Consider the following 18,939-nt stretch of genomic DNA (forward strand, 5'->3'; position numbering starts at 1 on the left):
AAGTATAGTTTGCAGGGCATTCTGAAAACCAAGTGAAGAGGTGATGTTTTAGTCATGAGGGACAGGCAGTCTGGAGAAAGAATGCCTTCTTTCTCAAGGGGCCTCAGTCTTTTCTCAAAGCTTTCATCTGATTGGATGATGTCCACTCACCTTATAAAGGATAATCTGATTTACCCAAAGTCTACTGATTTAAATGTTAATCACATCTAAAAAAAATGCCTTTGCAGCATCATCTAGACTTGTGTTGGACAAATATCTGGGTACCATAGCCGAGCCAAGTTACATATAAAATAAACCTGCAGAGCTGTAACAGCAGCAATGGACATTCATAGATTCAGAAAGACTTAAAAACTCATGCATGTATTTCATTGCTAGACAAGTTAAAAGGAATAATTGCTGTGCTAGGAAGTAGCAGTTACCCAGTTAATGTTTCATACACACACACCCACACACACACACACACACACAGTCTTTTCATTTTGTCCTATTTCTTACTCACTCTACCTCTTAGTGAAGTTTGTTCCGTATTTCTCAACTGAGTGAATGTAAACTATTGTAAATTGTTTATCCGTATGTTCTTGTCTTTTATTCTTTTTCTGAATCCCAAGCTTGATCTGAATGAACTTTCTCAAAGTCTAAACTGAAGGTTGGATTTAGCCAGGTACAAGGGAGTCCTGGCAATTTTATGTAGGTCTCATACTCTAGCCCTATTCTACAACTCCACTTTAATTACTGATAAAAATGTTTATGTTTTGTTTGTTCATCTCTTTTTCCCCTTTTTTATGCATATTTGTCAGTGGATTCAGATTCCAGGCACAAGGATCAAAAAGTGAGAAATATTTACCAGTCCTGTCAAACACTACATGCACTCCAGAAAATGCAGATTACTATTTATTTCCATACACATGCTTTCTTGTTAAGATACTCTCAGATTTAACTTTGAAATTTCACAGAGTAAATTAAATTTGGAATTTTATTTTTCAACTGGAGAATTTCCAAAATAAAATATGATTATTTATAAAGTAATTCTAAAATGTTATTTACATTAAGATCATTGCATGGGATTAAATATACAATATTGCCTATTTCATGTACCTATTTATGGGAGAACAAGAGAGGTGGACTGTCCTCCTCCGAGGTATCCATTGTTGGGATGGGCATATCATCTTTTTTTTGTTTGTTTTATCATTCTACCATGAGAAATCCATTACTTCGGATCCCGAAATTTTAAACAATAAGGTGTTTCATTTTACACACACACACATATATATATATTTGTAAATGTAACCTATGTATGTCTTGGAAAGTTTCATCACAACTAAGCCCAACTAATATCAAATATCACATGGCAGGACAATTCCTTGAATAAATTCTAGGACCTTGCCCAATGTACAGACAACAAAATGATTTTTATATTCACTCTGTTATTTCAAAATAGTATGAGATAGAAACAGATGTGCACATGGAATACTCAACATCTGCCATGTGGAGAGTTGAAGTGATACAAAGACAATCCAGAAAGCAGAAGAAAGCTTTCCAGATCACTACAACATTGCATTAAGCAAAAAGACAGCAACATAAATGGCTGGAGAAAAAGCAGCCAGTTGATGAATCTGACATTCAGTCAAGAGAAACCCATCTAAGCAAGACAAACCTTATATTTGGAAATGATATATTTATTTTTGGAAAGATCTGCAGCTTTGTCAATTTGTTTTTTTCCACTTTATAGATTCTTGCCACTGTCCATAGTCTTAGAGCAGAAAATAAAGAATTGTTTGACATTGTCAGTGTGTTGCTAAGATTGCAAAAGGTTAAACGTCAAGGCATTTAAACAAGTTTTCTTTCACATTTTCATTAAAGTACACAACAGCTGAAGTTAGTTCAAATTCATTGCCAATCTAAGACCTAAAACTTTAGTACATTATTAGAGCCTTTGAACTAAAGAAAAAAACAAAAGAAAAATAATACATTGAGAAAAAGGGCATTGACTTTTAGTTGTATACACAATTTTAAATGATTTTCCGATCAACAAAACCAACAGGGATACATCAAAAGTGTGTGTTGTAGTGAGAAGTTATGATGAAATACAGAGAATGCTGGTTGGTTGGAGTCAAGATATCATGTTATGGTTCCAGTTCTGTGACTCACTAGAATATGATGTTAATCAATTCACTTAGTCTGTATCACTCGGAGAGTGAGGGCACTAGGCAAGATCCCTGTTATGATCTTTCTCAACTCTGAGGATCATTGATCATAAGACACAGACATTAACTTCAAAAAAAAAAAAATGTTCTTAAAAAAACAAGGATAAAGACTAAGATGGAAATGGTGCCTTCCAGTGACATTTCCTTATAAAAATATTTTTGATTTATAAATTTATAGGTTTCTTTGTTACTTTCATTAGTTCCATCTAATTGCTGATAAACTGGTAGTTGAAAAGGCTTAAGCCAGTGGCTGCCAAACCTGGTTGACTAGAAGTCCTGAAAGGCATTTTCAAAATTCTGAGTTCAGGTCTTCATCCCAAATTACTGAATCAGAATCTTCTGGAACAATGCCTGAGAATTTAGAATTTTCTTATAAGAAAAACAAATTAATTTTTTTCTATATGTAGTTTGAATTATAAAAGTTTTGAAATTCTGTCCCTACTTTGAGGTGTTTCTATCTAATATTCATTAGGCTTTTGACTAAAAAAAAAAAAAATGCAAAAGATAAAAAAAGAGAAGGCAAGATCCACTCTATACAAAATAATATGTATACATATTATTTTATAAATATATGTATGTGTGTAGATATATATAATATACACACATATATATGTATAAATGCAGCATTTTAGAGAAATTAAACACATTTTGGAGTTAATATCTATAGATAAGATGACTTGTCTGTTATTCCCCAAAGTGTAGGCTGCTATCTCTCTAAATACAAGCTCTGTATATTAAACACAACTTTGAGGACATGTGCATATGTGTGTATGTGCATTTAAAAGAAGTTTGGTTTTTAACATTCTACTAAGGTATATGTAACTCTACATAATTTTAGAATGTGACCTCCTAAAGTGGTGAGATATTAACACCCTGAAGTTATCTTACACCATGCTAAATATTACCAAGCACTGGCCTGTGCAGCTCAGTTGGCTGAGCATCGTCCCATGAACCTAGAAGTTACCAGTTCAATTCCTGGTCAAGGCACACTCCTCGATTGTGAGCTCAATCCCCAGTAGGGAGCGTGCAGGAAGCAGCGGACTCATGTTTCTTTCTCCCTCTCTTGTATTCTATAAAATCAATAAAAAAAAAAGAAAAAGCATATTAAATATCACAAAGAGCCCTGGCCAGTTTGGCTCAGCCGTTAGAGTGTTGGGCCATGGACCAGAGAGTTCTGGGTTCGGTTCTGCTAAGGGCACGTAGCTCGGTTTCAGTTTGTCCCCAGTCCCGGTTGGGGTTGTGTGGGTGGCAGCCACTCGATGTGTCTCTCTCACATCGATGTTTCTCTCTCTCTTCCCCCCTCTCTCTCTCCTTCTCTATTCGAAGATAAATGCAAAAATGTCCTCAGGTGAGGATAAAAAATTTAAAAAATATCACAAAGAGTGCTAAACATTTTTTCTTAGTTATTGTTTTGCTGCGTTTTTATATTATTAGCAAAGCATTAACATTTGGCACTCTCTTCTTATAAGTAAATTTTTAATTCAGAAATAAAGTCCTCCCAGCCAGTGTGGCTCAGTGGACTGAGCGCCTTCCCATGGACTGAGAGGTGCCAGTTTGTTTCCTGGTCAGGTACATGTGCATAGAGTTCTGAAAATGGTAGTAACTCTGGTGACTATTGGATAATGATAATCTAAAATATTTAAATATTTTTTCTTTTGCTTCGTTAAAATTTCTAACTTTCCCATATTGAGCATGAATTTCTTTTATAATAAGGACAAAGTATTTTTTATGAAATTCCTTTCATAACAAAACAGCCTAGAGTCATCATTTGTGCCATGGGCTCCTCTCCTTGGGCCCTGCTCTTCTGATTTGCTGTAACTGTCACTTCTTAGCCATTCCCGTCTCGATGTTTCAGCTTCTTGGAAGGAAGCAAGCAGTCCGTCTTAGTGAACAATAAAACACCTCTTATAATATATGTAGTAAGTGTAAGACAAACAAAACCACGAAATGAGATAGAAATGTATTTGTTTATACAAAATATAATACCATTTTTATATTATTTGAAGATCAGAGGTTAATTTAATTTTAAATTCTAAGATCTTGAATGCCATATATATGGGTAAATGAGCACACTGAGTCAAAACATAGAAATGAAAGCAACACTTATTTATTTATAACTTCTTATTTTATCTCTGTTAATGTTGAATCAAAATATACCTATATTTTATATTGTTTTAAAGTAAAACACATGAAAAAAATAGATTTGAGTATCTAATGCCAAAAATAATATGTTAACATGATATAAAAAAGTAAAAAAATTAAAACTATGGTAATAAGCTTTAAAGTATTGTTTAAACCAAGAAAATAAAGTTATAACTGCTAAAAATAAATTCATTTTTTCAATTACTTTAATTAATCACATCTAGAAAAACTAAATGTCTTTTCTTCCCCTCCATTAGCATATGCAGGTCAATTATACAAATAGAGAAAAAATTTTGTTTTTATGCTTTTGCTGTTTCATAATTTCTCAACTTAATGTACTTGGTAAGGAGCAACTATTTCCTGTTAATATAGCAAAAGGAATAAACAGGGTTTCCTTGATATGTAGAAGCTATGCTTCTGGCTTTATTTTCTTAAATCTAGAAGCAGCAATAAGAGGGAAGGAAGGAGAGGTATAACAGAAAAAGAAAGAAAAAGAGATAAACATATTAAACATTAAGGCCAATTGTACAAATCATGATGAAGAAATGTGATCCTTAAAATGGAAGAAATTCATGGAGAAATTCATTTTTCTGTGAGCACTAGCTTTTCCAATATATTTAGAATATTGTAACTCAAGTTATATATCTGAAGAGTTTATTACCAAGTAAGAGGCTGATAAAAACAAGATAAAGCAAAAAAACTTAAAAGTTATTTCTTACCATATTCAGACAGATTATAAAACTATACACCCACACACCCCCAACACACACACATTCCACTTGAAAAACCTACCTTCTTGCTTGCTTCATTATACTCAAGTTAGCCTGCATGATTCATTCACATTCAAAGCAATTTTGTTCATGTTATGAAAACTAAATTCTAATTTTTCTGTATTGTTTGGTTAAAACATTTTTCTGTGTAAAGTGCTCCTTATTAATCCTTTATATCACAATACGTCTTTTTTTAATAAACACTATCAAACATTCCTATGTGTTCCTGTACGTACTTTAGTATCACCAGTTTTAATAGCAATTTCATTTAATTAGCTTTTTTGAAAACTACCACTATTCAAGATTATGAGTGTAATTTGCATCACTGGGAAAATGAATCTTCAGTACCATGAAACTTTGAAACAGTAAGATCATTATAAATGCCTCTTGGTAGCCATCCTTATCAAACTATCTCTGGAATACTCATACAGCCTGGAATCCTAGTTCTCTTCATTTTAATGATCATATATTTTTCTTCAATGAATTAATTCAAATTGAAAAGAAAAACACAAAACAAAAAGTATACAATTCAGGAAAATGTAAACTGCCATATGCTTAAACAGCCTTATCTTCTCTAAGCATTGGTTAATTATAAATGAACATTTGAAGATTCTCCTAATAAGAAAATTAAGATTTTAGTAATATATTACTTTATGAAATCTCATATTTGCATAATGTTAAATAACATACACATATATTTAGAGTGATTCGTATTCACAGAAATCAACTGGTTTTACAGGAATTAAATTTGAACAGAGCTAATGCTAAAAATCTCATTGAAACTTTCTTTATTCTTGGTTTATTTGCCACTGCTTTATCACAATTTTCTTGCCAACCGTCCTGTTTTACTTACTACATTGGCCTCGTTTCATAGCTCCTTCAATGTACATATTCCTTAAGGTCTGATATTCATTTCTTTTTCCTTTTCTTTGCTTTAAGATTCTTTTCTCCATATCTCAGAGATGTAGCTAATTCTTGACAGATATTTGCTCTAGTGCTACCTTTTTTCTGAGAGTTAGCTTCTGATTTCAGACTCTCAGATTCCACTTATCCACAGTCCATCCATATTCATTTCCAACAAGGTAGCAACCATGCCCATTACTGCCTGACCCAAATGCTGTTTGTACAACAGTCAATGCATGCAGCTGGGAAAGTTAATGACAATCATGTGAACATCATGTTGAGTAAGAAGAAAACCAGCCTGAGTATAATACTATCGGAATGAGGAACACAGACTACTGTTGGGTTTAATTATTATTCGGATATAAAGTGGTTCAATCGCTGTTATAAAAAAACAAAATTGTTGCAATAATGAATAAATAATGTAAGGGAGAAAATCAGTGACATCTTAAAGAAGTATATTTGAATGGTCTTATGGGCTGAATTGATTCCCCCAAAATGTACATGTGGAAGCCCCTAACCCCCCAGTACCTCAAGATGTAAAGTATTTGGAGCAAGGTCCTTTAAGGAGGTGATTACATTTAAATAAGGTTCTTAGACTAGCCCTCAGTTAAATCTGACTGGTGTCCTCATAAGAAGATAAAATTTGGACACACAACGAGACAAGAGGTATATGCTGGCAGAGAAAATAGTTTATGTGAGGGCACAGCGAGAAGTTGGGCATCAGCAACAGGAGAAAGGCCTAGAAAGGAGCCAAACTTGCTAAAACCTTGATTTGGACTATTCTCCTTCAGAACCGGAGACATACATTTCTGTGGTCAGCCACCTAGTCTGCAGTGTCTGGTTTGGGCGTCCTGAAAGGCTAGCACAGCAAACACAGTCAAGGGAGATGAACATAACACATTATCGAGACCACTGGATGGGCCCTAGTAATATTTAACTCACAGAAACGGCATTATTAGGGTTTGGAACAGAACATTTTTAACCTATTTTTAATAATGTTTATCGGTTATATTAGAGGAATTAATTATATCCTTCAAGCAGTAATAAATCATTATCCATTCAATATATAAAGATAAAACATAGATAACACACTTTATCCTTTTCCATCCTAAATGAACTTCCCTTGAATTTCACTGGAGTCTCATGTACAATTGATTATTAGTTCTTGCTTCTTCATGCTCTTTAATTTCTCAGATTATGTAATACCATCTTCCCCTGGTATTCCCCCTACCCCTCTGACTTTTCCATGTCTTTTTCCTGCACCTCTCTTTCTTCCACCTGCATTTTATATACATTGAACTCATTTAAACATCTGGTCCTTAGATCTGTGTTCTTCATCTCCATCTTCTTTGGGATGATTTTATGTATTAAATTTTTTTTTATCCTCGCCTGAGGATATTTTTCAATTTTTTGTACAGATAGGGTGGGAGGGAGAGAGAGGAAGGGAGAGAGAGAGAGAAACATCGACGTGAAGGGACACATCGAGTGGCTGCCACCCCCACAACCAACCAGGGCCGGGGACAAACTGCAACCGAAGTACGTGCCCTTAGCGGGAACCGAACCCGGGTCTCTCTGGACCGCAGGCCGACGCTCTAACCGCTGAGCCAAACTGGCCAGGGCTGTATTAAGTTTTAAGTTATAGTATATACTGCTTGCCCCTCTTCCCTTCCCCAGTTACTCTATATTCAGTCATAACTTCTTTCCTGAGCAGCCAGTTTAAACTCCTATTTATTGCTGGACAGATCTTCTTGAATGTGTTATTAGCCTTTGGGGTGCATGGCTATATCCCCTATTTCAAATATTACCATTTTCATTTCTATACCTCAGAGTCAGCCTATGCACTACCAATAACTTCTTAATTCTGAAAATTCATTCATCTAATATTTCTGAAATGTACTATTGTCTTCTCCATTTCAATCGCTGCTGCACTAGGTAAGGCTGTCAAGATCTGTTGTTGAGACTAATACAACAATCTCCTAACTGGTTCCTCTAGTGCTGGCCTGGCCTCTTACATCTATCTTTTATAAGCTGTAAGAATAATCTATTCCAAATATAAACCTGCCTATGACATGCTCCTAATGGAAAGCTGCCAGTCATTTCTCTTAACCAAGGGGACATAATTCATACAATACCTAAACTTCCAATTATGGTTTACAAGACTATCCTTCATAAGGGACTTAGACATTGTTTCCGCCTTAATTCCTCACCTTGCATTCCTGCTGCAGGGTAAGGGAATTGCTGGAAGTTCTCTTGACCCTTTCTCTGCCGGTTAGTCCCTTCCCTTCTCTGACTGACTACTTTCCCTCAGCCCGTCAGGTCATCTTCTTCCACGGTTCTTCAGGGATCCACTCTTGATGGATCAGATGATAAATTTATATTCCCTAGCATAATTCCTACCAAATACAGCACACTGAGGTAAAAAGCTATACATTCTTAAATATAGGAATATTTTAGCTCCAGTTCCTAATAACTGGTACAGGGTAATTGGACGTGTTGCCCTCAACTCATTCAGAATTAGCTATCAGAAATCACTTACAGCCCTGGACGGTTTGGCTCAGCGGTTAGAGCATCGGACTGCAGACCAATAGTCAGCGGTTCAATGAGTTGCGCTTCATCCACGGCCCTGGTCAGGGTCGTGTAGGAGGCTGCCAGTCGATGTGTCTCTCTCATATCCCTGTTTCTCTCTCTCTTTCCCTCTCTCCCTTCCTCCCACTCTATCTGAAGATAAATGGAAAAATATCTTTGGGTGAGGATTAAAAAATATAATAATAAATAAATCACTTACATATTCATTCCATTATTGAAGTATATACTTGAGAATTCTATGCCAGAGTATTTGTTTTTAATGTTCATCACTCACCATATTTATTGGATCAACTGGTCCAATGCTGTTTACATAAACATCAGTTTCTATTACCGTGGGCCTCACTGAAAAATATCAAACAAATAATGGTCAAAGATATGACTAGAAGGTGAGTTAAATATAAGTTAGTTTAAAAATAATCTAAATGAGTAATAATGTTTACTGTTTAAATAATAAAACAGCCCTCATTATGAAATGAAGAAACGTAAAATGTTACAAACTCATAAACACCTTTTCAGTTTGCAAACTGATTATACAACCAAAATTGAACACTTTTGACTGAAAACATTCCACTGCACAACCTAAAAAATGTTTTAAAAATATTAAATCATTTATTAAAACTAAAGAATTTAATTTGATAAAACTTGCTACATAATTTTCTCTACAATAGTCATAGAATTTAAGAATTTGAATAGACTTTAGAGCCTATTATTTTTCTTTATCCTGTTCTTCCTTGCTAACAGTATTTCTACAAGTTGTTCATAGTTGGCTCCAGATTAAGGTGGATTTTTACTTAGTTCTTACAGAGTGTATGTTGTGGATGTCACTATGAACCTCATGTTTTGTACATCCATTTGTGTTTTCCCAGTAAGTCTTTAAATGGTATAAACAGTATTATGATACCCTATCAAAATTTGTATCACATGTCAGCATTTTAGATACTTATCAAATAATATGATTAATAAATATCCATAATCATGCCATATTTGATTATGATTTAGCCCTTCAACCTTTGCCAAGTATTTTTCGGTTCCTATAATGAGGTTTACCATAATAATTAGAATGAAAATTTATACTTATAAGATTTTTTGTTTGCTATGAAAAACATTTTCACATAATTTATTGTATTTCCCTTTCCTCACCAAATATACTATAAATGGTTTGATGACTTAGGAAATACCTGTTGATGCATATGTATAAAAGGTTTATAAAGTAGACAAGAAGGAGAAAATCATGCAAAAATTTTATTTAACATATAGAGAGTGTTTTGTAAAGAGAAAATGCAAATGAAATGAAGCCAAGAAAACTACTTCTAGTGTAAAAGTTTCCAAAGCAGCATGTTGTCAGTAATATTTACTCTGTTCTCCTTTGTAAACTTTATCTGATTTGCCTTCCTGGCCTAGTATTTATCACGTTTATAATTCAGACACCATGTTCCACCTGGCAGGACGCACCTCCTCCTCTGATATCTAGCCGAGCCTGCCTGTCCACATCCTGGTTCTGTTCTATGTCTGTCTTCGTACCTCCGGTCTGGCCAAGCTCCCAGGCCAGCAAGCTTCATTGGAAAACCCGAGCCCTTTGAAAAACAGTGCCTGTCCGATTTTATAACTACTTTTAATTTCATCCTCTGCGATTAAAAAAAATACACTTAGAAATCCATAACATCTTAATAGTTTGTTTTTCTTCAAGCAAAGAATTTATTAAATGTTGTATCTATTTCTTAGCTAGAAAAATAATTTATTAGAAATAGTTTCAGTATAAAACTATACATTTTTAGACCTATACATGACAATGTAATTTGATTTGCTATCCACCAATTAGATTTCTTAAATAAAAGTAAGTCATATGATTTATAGAAGGTTTTATAATCTAACTTAGTCTAATGACTTCTGAGATAAGTTGCTTTAACCTTTTGTCATTTATTTCAACTAGATATGAATTGTAGCCAATAACTATAATATAATTAAGTGAATTATAGCTAGATGTACAGAATGGTTTTTATGAAAGCCAATTAATAACTGGGCAATAGGTTTATTAGTTTCACTCCTAAGTATATTTATTACCACTTATATGCAATTAAGTGCAACATACCCAACTTACTTAATTAGATATTTTCAGTTCATTTGATAAATTAACAAATACTGACTCTGGCCCCTAGTTCATGATAGTAAGGACTGAACACTTCTACACCAAGAAGTTAATGATTCCTGAGGACATTTTTATATGTAGGACATACTTTCACATTACAGTGCAGAAAGTTTTGGTATGAGTGATCTATCCTGGTTTCTTTAAACTTCAACCCCCAAACACAAAGAGGAATAAACCTGAAAGTGTACTAAAATATTTCAGGAAAACAACAGAAAACTGTATGTTACTAAACAGTGACTCAACACTTTTATTGCTTCATACTAACAGCAATACTTGTTGTTGAAATCACTTATAATACAGATTTCTCAAAAATTCAGTCAGTACTCTTTCTTAGCACTATGACTTTATCAGTGCAAAATTTGTTCAATTGCAGGATTTTAGTGATATTTAAAAAGAAAACAACATATTTCAATTTAAAAGTGGAAAAGTGAAGCCAAAAGGAAATTGTGATTGCAGGTTCATCAGGTGGTTTTTAGGATGTGGGCATCAACTATGGTTAATTCATCAATGCACACAGAAATCAAAGATCTCGTTCTTCGTGATAGTATGACATGACTGAGAAAGCAGCGTACCACCTCAGCAAATAACATTTCCAGTAGATGGAAGTCAGGTAGAGGCAACACTGGATTGCTTTCACAAGGCCTCTTTCTGTACTCTGATTCTAAGTAATTTGTTTTTTTGTTTGTTTGTTTTTGTTTTTTTATCCTCACCCGAGGACATTTTTCCACTTTTTGTTCAGATAGAGTGTGGGTGGGGTGGGGGGGGTGGGATATCAACGTGAAAGGGACACATCGAGTGGTTGCCACCCCCACGACCCAACCAGGGCCGGGGACAAACTGCAACCGAGGTACGTGCCCTTAGCGGGAACCAAACCCGGGTCTCTCTGGACCGCAGGCTGACACTCTAACCGCTGAGCAAAAACAGTCAGGGCTCTAAGCAATTTGTTTTAAGTATCTCCCCAGAATATACATAGATAAACCCTTAGTGGGAGTGAGTATATAGAAAGAATAGAAATTTCTCTCAGGTAGCTTATAGGAAATACAGAGAATAGGAAGAGGAAGAAAAAAAATTGAAAGAGCCCTGGCCAGTTGCTCAGTGGTTAGAGTGTTGGTCTGTGGATCAGTGACTTGTGGGTTTGATTCTGGTCCAGGGCACATACCTTGGTTGAGGGTTGTCCCCAGCCCTGGTTGGGTAGAGCTGAAGGCAACCAGTCAATGTGACCCTCTCACATCAGTCTCTCTCTCTTTCTCTCTATCTCTCTCTCTCCCCCTCTCTCCCTTCCTACTTGAAGATAAAATGGAAAAATATCCTCTGCTGAGGATTAAAAAAAATTTTTTTTGAAAAAACACAGTGAGATCAATGACGGTTAAATATTCAGTTTCCATACAGCTAAGGCACAAATGAAAAGGAGAGACCTCCAGAGATGGGTAATCAGTTATTAAACAGAATATAAGCTAAAATAAATTTTCGAATATTTTCTTAATGATTGTTTTAACCATGTTTTTTTGGATGCCCTATTCCAATTACTCAAAGATATCTTTAGCAGATTACAAAGATTTATGGTCACTTTTGAATATTAAAATTAATTCAGGCCAATTAAAATCTCTAATCCTAGGGAATAAATTTAACAGTCATTTCTTATTGCTCCAGAATAAACATAAAAAGAGAAAAGAAATAACCCCGCTGATCCAGATATTATAGTTATAATACACAGACTTTGAAAGAACTATGACTAATATGTTATTATTATTATATATTTAATATGTCCAATACAGATAGCAGGGGTTCTCAACTCAAAGATGTCATATGTGGGTCCATATACTAATTTCCAGGTCTTACTAACAAGAAAATGTCAACTAACATTCACCATCTCCCTCACCAGGTTATGTATGAACGAAGAGTCACTTGGAAACATGTGGATGAAAAGGTGCAGATGAATAGGTACAAACCTCTGACTATCAGTTGAGAGACTTCAAATGGCTATGCCTTAGGAGAAAGGAAAGTTTTACAAAAAAAATAAAAACAAAAAACCACTAGTTTGGGGTAAATGAAGGTGCTTTTCTTTTGCTCAATCTGAGTACCAGAAGAAACTTAAGTCCTCTCTTGAGAGAAATAAAACATCTGAATCATTTAAAATATACTCTACAGGCACTCAGTAAAAAATTACACACATTAAATGAAGGAGACAAATGACCTTAAATCAAGACATTCAATGAAAAATAATTTTTTTAAAGTCACACAAAGATTAAGATTGTGGTTGTCAGACAAAGACTTTAAAATAACTACAGTTAATATATAAAAGAAAATAGATTAAAAGATAGAAAATGGAAAAATGCTTAAAGTCAATTTAAAAATCAGGTGCAAATATTACAAGTGAGAATTATTAAACTAGAAAAGAGATCAATAATAAAGAACAAATTAAAACACAAAGACAGAAATCATGAAAATTATATAAAAGTGTATGAGACATACAGAGCACAGGAAAAATGTCAAAAGTATCTGCAGTTGGAGTCACAGAAAAAATAACACAGATGAAGTGTCTGAATACTAAACTTTCAAAAGCAATTGAAGATTCTAAGGCATAGATTCAAAAACCCTATGAACACCACAAATATATACCAAAAAACAAAACAAAAAATCTTGGGACATTATATAAAATGGCAAAAAAAAAAGAAAAAGAAAAGAAAAGGAAAGAAAGAAAGAAAAACTGAAGACAAAGAAATTCTAAAAACAGAGATTAAAGATATTTTACTTTGAAAATAGCACCATTATTTGTGAAAAGTGGTTTTTCAACAAAAATAATAAAAATCAGAAGAAAATGGAGTGATGCTTATAACATTTGGGAAGGAAATAACAGCATTCTTGGGTTTTGATATTCATTGACAATATTATTAAAAAATGAAAACAATAACAAAATATTTTTATGTAAAAACTAAAATAATATGTTGCTATGTGGCTTTCACCAAAAGAAATACTATAAGAAATATGTTTAAATGTAAAAACATTAAGAAAAAAATACCAAATGAGGTAATTTCTTGGTGAAAGTTAGTTGTTTTTAAACACTTTAAAATAAAAACAATATTGTCTTCAGCATTTCAAAATATAGAACAAAAATACATGGATAGAATAGCAAAAAAAAAGCACTGGAATCTAGGTAGTATATGGCTTGTGACGTCCTTGAACTGTGATAAAGTTACTGCTTTATATTTAAACTTAATCAAGTAAAAATACACAGTTTAACCTCTAAAGGTGATAAATAGTTGTATTCTTAATGAGATAATATAAAGGTAAGACTATAAATACTTAACAAATCCAAAAGAGGAAAAAAGTAAAAGAAAAAATAATATGAGTATATAACAGATTACCAAAATTAGCAAAATAGAAAAAAAAGTAAAAGCAGGAGAGTTAAAATAATATAGAAAATAATTATTTTAATATATTTGCTCTAATCACTTTATTTAAAAGAAAAATATTAAGACAATATTAAGGGGGAAAAAGTCGGCTAGCCAACAGGAATTTTATAACAATCTTAAATCCGTGTGTACCTAAAAGAGTTTTAATGTGTGTGTGTGTGTGTGTGTGTACTGACTGGTTGTTTCAATAAATAAACTGTTTAAGTTAGATATTTTTAATACACTTATTTCAATAGATAGATAATTTTAGTGATATGAATAACATACTTCAGTATATTCTCTGAGCAAAATGGAATTAAGTTAGGTATCAACAAAAACAAAAAATATATATCTAGAACAAAGCCTAATTTTAAAAAATTAAACATTATCACTACTCCAGGTGTCCAATAATTGCTACAAAGGAATAAATTGTGAAAGGCAAAAGCAGTGCTTACAGGACATTTATTGTTTTCACTCTCAACATTTCCTCAGAATTATCTGCAGAAGAATAAAATATGTGTATAAAAGTGTTTTTTAAAAACGAGTAAATGAATAGAGAATTGATTGAAGTTAGGAAAGAAATGGAATAAAAGACAACTACAAGATGACCAAGAATAAATACACTAAAACACAGAGCGAGAAGAACAGGCAGGAGAGGGAATAAAGAGAATATAAATGCCACAAAGAAAGAATTCACAAAGAATGTTTGGCAAACAGAAAGCAGGAATACTGTGATAAACATTCATGTAACTGAAACTCATGAAAAAGAAAATCAAAACAATGGAAGAGAACCAATAACCAACACTACAATGCAAATAAATAAATAAATAAGTAAACAAATCTCTCCAGAGATGAAAGAAAACCTGAAATTGCATTATAAAAAGACATAGTATTTGCCTAGAAGAAAGGTTACCCAAAATGAAGAACTCTAAGACACATCCTAGTAAAAGCATTCAACTGAAACATAAAAGTTCCAAAAAACTTCAGTGAGGAAAAAAAAAAAAAAAAAAGATGAAAGAAATGACAAGAACAAGAGAATTGGACTGGTGTCAAATGTCTCAAAAATCACACACACAGTGATTCAACTTTGAAATAGCCTACTGAAAAAATAGTGAAAGAAAGACTCTAGCAAGAATTTTACATCCAGTCAAACAGTCCTATAAGCCACAAGTCAATGGAAACATGTTTTTGGCATAGAAAAACCTCTCAGTGTGAAATGACAGAAAACTTCAGCAAAAAAAAAAAAAAAATACTAATAATAAGCATTTTAACACATTGAGGGCATATTAAATACTAAAACAAAGATTGAGATAAAAGTGTGAAACTAGTTTAAAACTGTTATTTGTTCTTGCAAAGCAAAAAATATGCTAAGTGTAAATGATAAAAGAGAAGAGAAGAATAGAAAAAGCTCACTGTGGTGTGGACAATAGGTATGAGTTAAAAACTAACAACTGATAATCAAAAGCAAAATATTGAAAAAAACTAACAAAGACTTAGGTCATTAAGAAAGTTAAAGTTACAAGGTAAGCTAGGCAAAAAACAGAAAACATCTAAAATATTAAAATAAAAATGTTAATTATAGTTCAAGGAGTCCATGTCTCACATAGACACAAAGCAATTATAATTAAATATTATCTTAATGAGGCAAAATCTACAGGAGAAAAAAGGAAACATAGATAGTAATATTGCAAAAACTTAAAAAATAAAAGAAAATCATTAAATTTTGGGTTCAAAAACTAGAAAAAGAACAAAAAAGTAAAACAATAAAATACAAGGAAGGTTATAATAAAGATATTGTAGAAATTATGGAACAGTTAATAGGAAAACTAATGAATGAAAATCCTAGATTTGGAGGCATTACCAACATAGAAAAAGCACTATCCTTAATTTTCTAGATTAAAAAATGTCTGGGGGTAATAATACAATATATAAAATAGGAATAACAAATGGGAAGTAATGTTTAAACAATAACTTTTTAAAAATTCTAAAAGACTACTTTGAAGACATCTTTGCAAATCAACTTGAAAATCTTAATAAAACGTTTTATTTTCCTAGGGAAATACAGATTACCAATTCCACCCTGTTTGACTAGAAAGCATTAACTAACCAGTTTCCATAAGAAAACAAAGTGATTATTCCCCAAAAGTGTAAGACCTGGGTGGTTTTACAATGGAACTCTACAGACCCTCCAAAAGCCAGATGTTGCTAATGCCCAATAAATTGCTGGACCTTTGCAGATAAAGTAAAACTCCTTCATGAAACAAACATAAACATAATACCTAAAAAGATGAAGATAGTACACCAAAATAAAATGGAAGATATATAATACTCATGAATTCCAAAGCAAAATACTAAATAATATATTAGAAAACAGAACGCAACATCTCATTAAGTATATAATATATGATGACCAACAGGGCTTATTCAGGTAAGCAAATTGTTTCAGTTCATATTATATACCATGTTAATAGTCCTAAGGAGGAAAAAACCAACAATCATTTTCAGAAATGCTGAAAAAGACTGACAAAATTCAATACCAATTCCTGATTTAAAAATAAAAGCAAGGAAATTAAGGGATAATTTCTTAATGTGAATGTGCATATGAAGAAATACTACAGTGATTTCCACTAAGGTCTAAAACAAGACAAAGTTATCCCTTATCCACAGTCGCCACTATTCATACACATTAGTGAATACTATCAGATAAGAGACCTCAATGAGTTGCACATGAACTGGCAAAGAAAAAAATAAAATTATTTGCATATAGCATAATAGCATATACTGAAAACTCTGATATTCAATGTTTGAATTAAATATATATATATAAGTAAGGTAGAAGGAAGGTAGCAGGATATATAATGAGCATTTATAAATCAATAAGATTTATATACAACAATAACCAGTTAGAGCACATTATGGTTAAAAAATACCATTTACAGCAGAAAAAATAAATAGGTAGAAATCAATTTAAGAATATAAAAAATCTGTATGAGTAAACCTTTAAAATATTCCCTAAAGGTACAAATTAAACATGAAGAATTGGAAAGTCAGCCCATGATCCTATATTAAATGATTCAATGTTATAAAAATGTTAGTTCCTTTACATTTAATTTATAAATTTAATACAATTCCTAATTAAAATACCAAGTTTCCTTATTATTGGACTAAACTTGTTGATAATAAAGTTCATATATTTTTTAAAAATACAAGAATAGCCAGAAAAACTGAAAATGGAAACATACAATGAAAATATGAAAAGGGACTGGTCTCACAAGACATTAATACTAAATGTTTTAGTTTCAGTATACTGTTGAATCTCTATTATCAATCTAATTATAGTGGCAAATAAATAGAAAAGCAGATGAGAGGGTGAAACAGAAAGATCATATATAACCAAATTACTTATTAAAATGTAATATATGATAAAGTTGATATCTCAAATAATAGAGACAAAGATTGTTTTCTAACAAAAATAAATAAATTCTAAAAAAATAAAGTTTGAAAAAAAAAAGATTGATTTTTTAAAATAAGTGATGCTGAGTCAACAGAAAAGCCTATTAGAAAAAATAAAAATTAGATTCATACATCATACCATACAACAAATCCAAATGGATCAGGAAATTAAATATAAAAAAAACATACAAGTATGTATGAATTCCACTCTAAGTAGACTATAACCAGTGACACTTGAACCAACTGTATTGAAAATGAATAACAACCACATTGAAGAGAACAGAGATGAAAATAATTAACAGCCTAAGTAACTTTGAGGATCAGTATTTTGAATGCATGCTACAAAGCTAAAATAAAAAATAATTGTATATAAATATCTTATTCTACTTAATTTGTTTTCAAAGACATGTATTACAATTCTAAACATGTGTATTTACTGGAATTGAACCTATAATAAAACATATGATGGATAAATGTGTGTCAAGAGTGTCATTGATTGGAAAAAGAAGTTAAAACTAAGGAGAAAAGCTAAACTGAACCCTGCAGTGTTCAGATTAGAATCAGAGCTCTCAGTATGAATTCATAGTTTATAATACATGTACAAAGGGATATAGAAATACAGATGCCTGTGAATGTGTGTGCACAATATATATTTTCTACTTCTGCCCACTGAGTGGGTCAATAAACAATGACACTCAATATTAATGAATACACCTACTGCCCAGATTGTGGTCCTAAATAGCATTCTGCAAGAAAGGAAAGAGGGTTCCTTGGAGAAATGGTGAATTTCACTGCTGGATCAGGATGAGCTTGGAATGTCTTATGTGCTAGAAAGAAAAAATATGCTAAGAATATGATGGGGACATATGAAAGAATGTATAATAGAATATCTATTTAATTTCTCTATACTACTAACACAAAATTAGAAAATAATTTTTAAATGTATTAACATGTGCATCAAAACTTCAAACACATATACTTAAATCTAGTAAAATAGACTTAATACTTCTTCACAGGAAACATTTATAAAACATAAATATATACATTGAGCAATATATGACAAATATGATATGATAAAAATTCAACAAGGTAAAGATTCAATTTCCTTATAATTTGCCATATATTTAATGCAATCTCAAAAAAATATTTGCTGATTTTTTTGTTTGTTTTCAAGATTTATGGTGGGGATGGGTGCTTAGAAGTTAATTATGTTATAACATTTACACATAAATGGAAATGACTTAGGATAACAATCTTAAAGAAGAACAAAATAGGATTATATATACTATATAAAATGTAAAGGCTTATAATACTACACCAGTTTAAACTGTGTGACATGGGCA

The 18,939-nt window shown here is 32.3% G+C and overlaps 1 protein-coding gene across 1 annotated transcript in view; it reads right to left on the minus strand.

Moving 5' to 3' along the window:
* GABRG1 (gamma-aminobutyric acid type A receptor subunit gamma1) overlaps positions 1–18,939 on the minus strand; it is a 49,504-nt gene that overhangs the window by 14,392 nt on the left and 16,173 nt on the right. Inside the window, exon 3 of the mRNA XM_036261652.1 lies at positions 8,880–8,947. Within this exon, the coding sequence (XP_036117545.1) occupies positions 8,880–8,947 (68 nt within the window). The remainder of the gene's footprint in view (positions 1–8,879; positions 8,948–18,939) is intronic.

Source organism: Molossus molossus, unplaced genomic scaffold, assembly GCF_014108415.1.
Source record: "Molossus molossus isolate mMolMol1 unplaced genomic scaffold, mMolMol1.p scaffold_m16_p_1, whole genome shotgun sequence".
Lineage (NCBI taxonomy): Eukaryota > Metazoa > Chordata > Mammalia > Chiroptera > Molossidae > Molossus > Molossus molossus.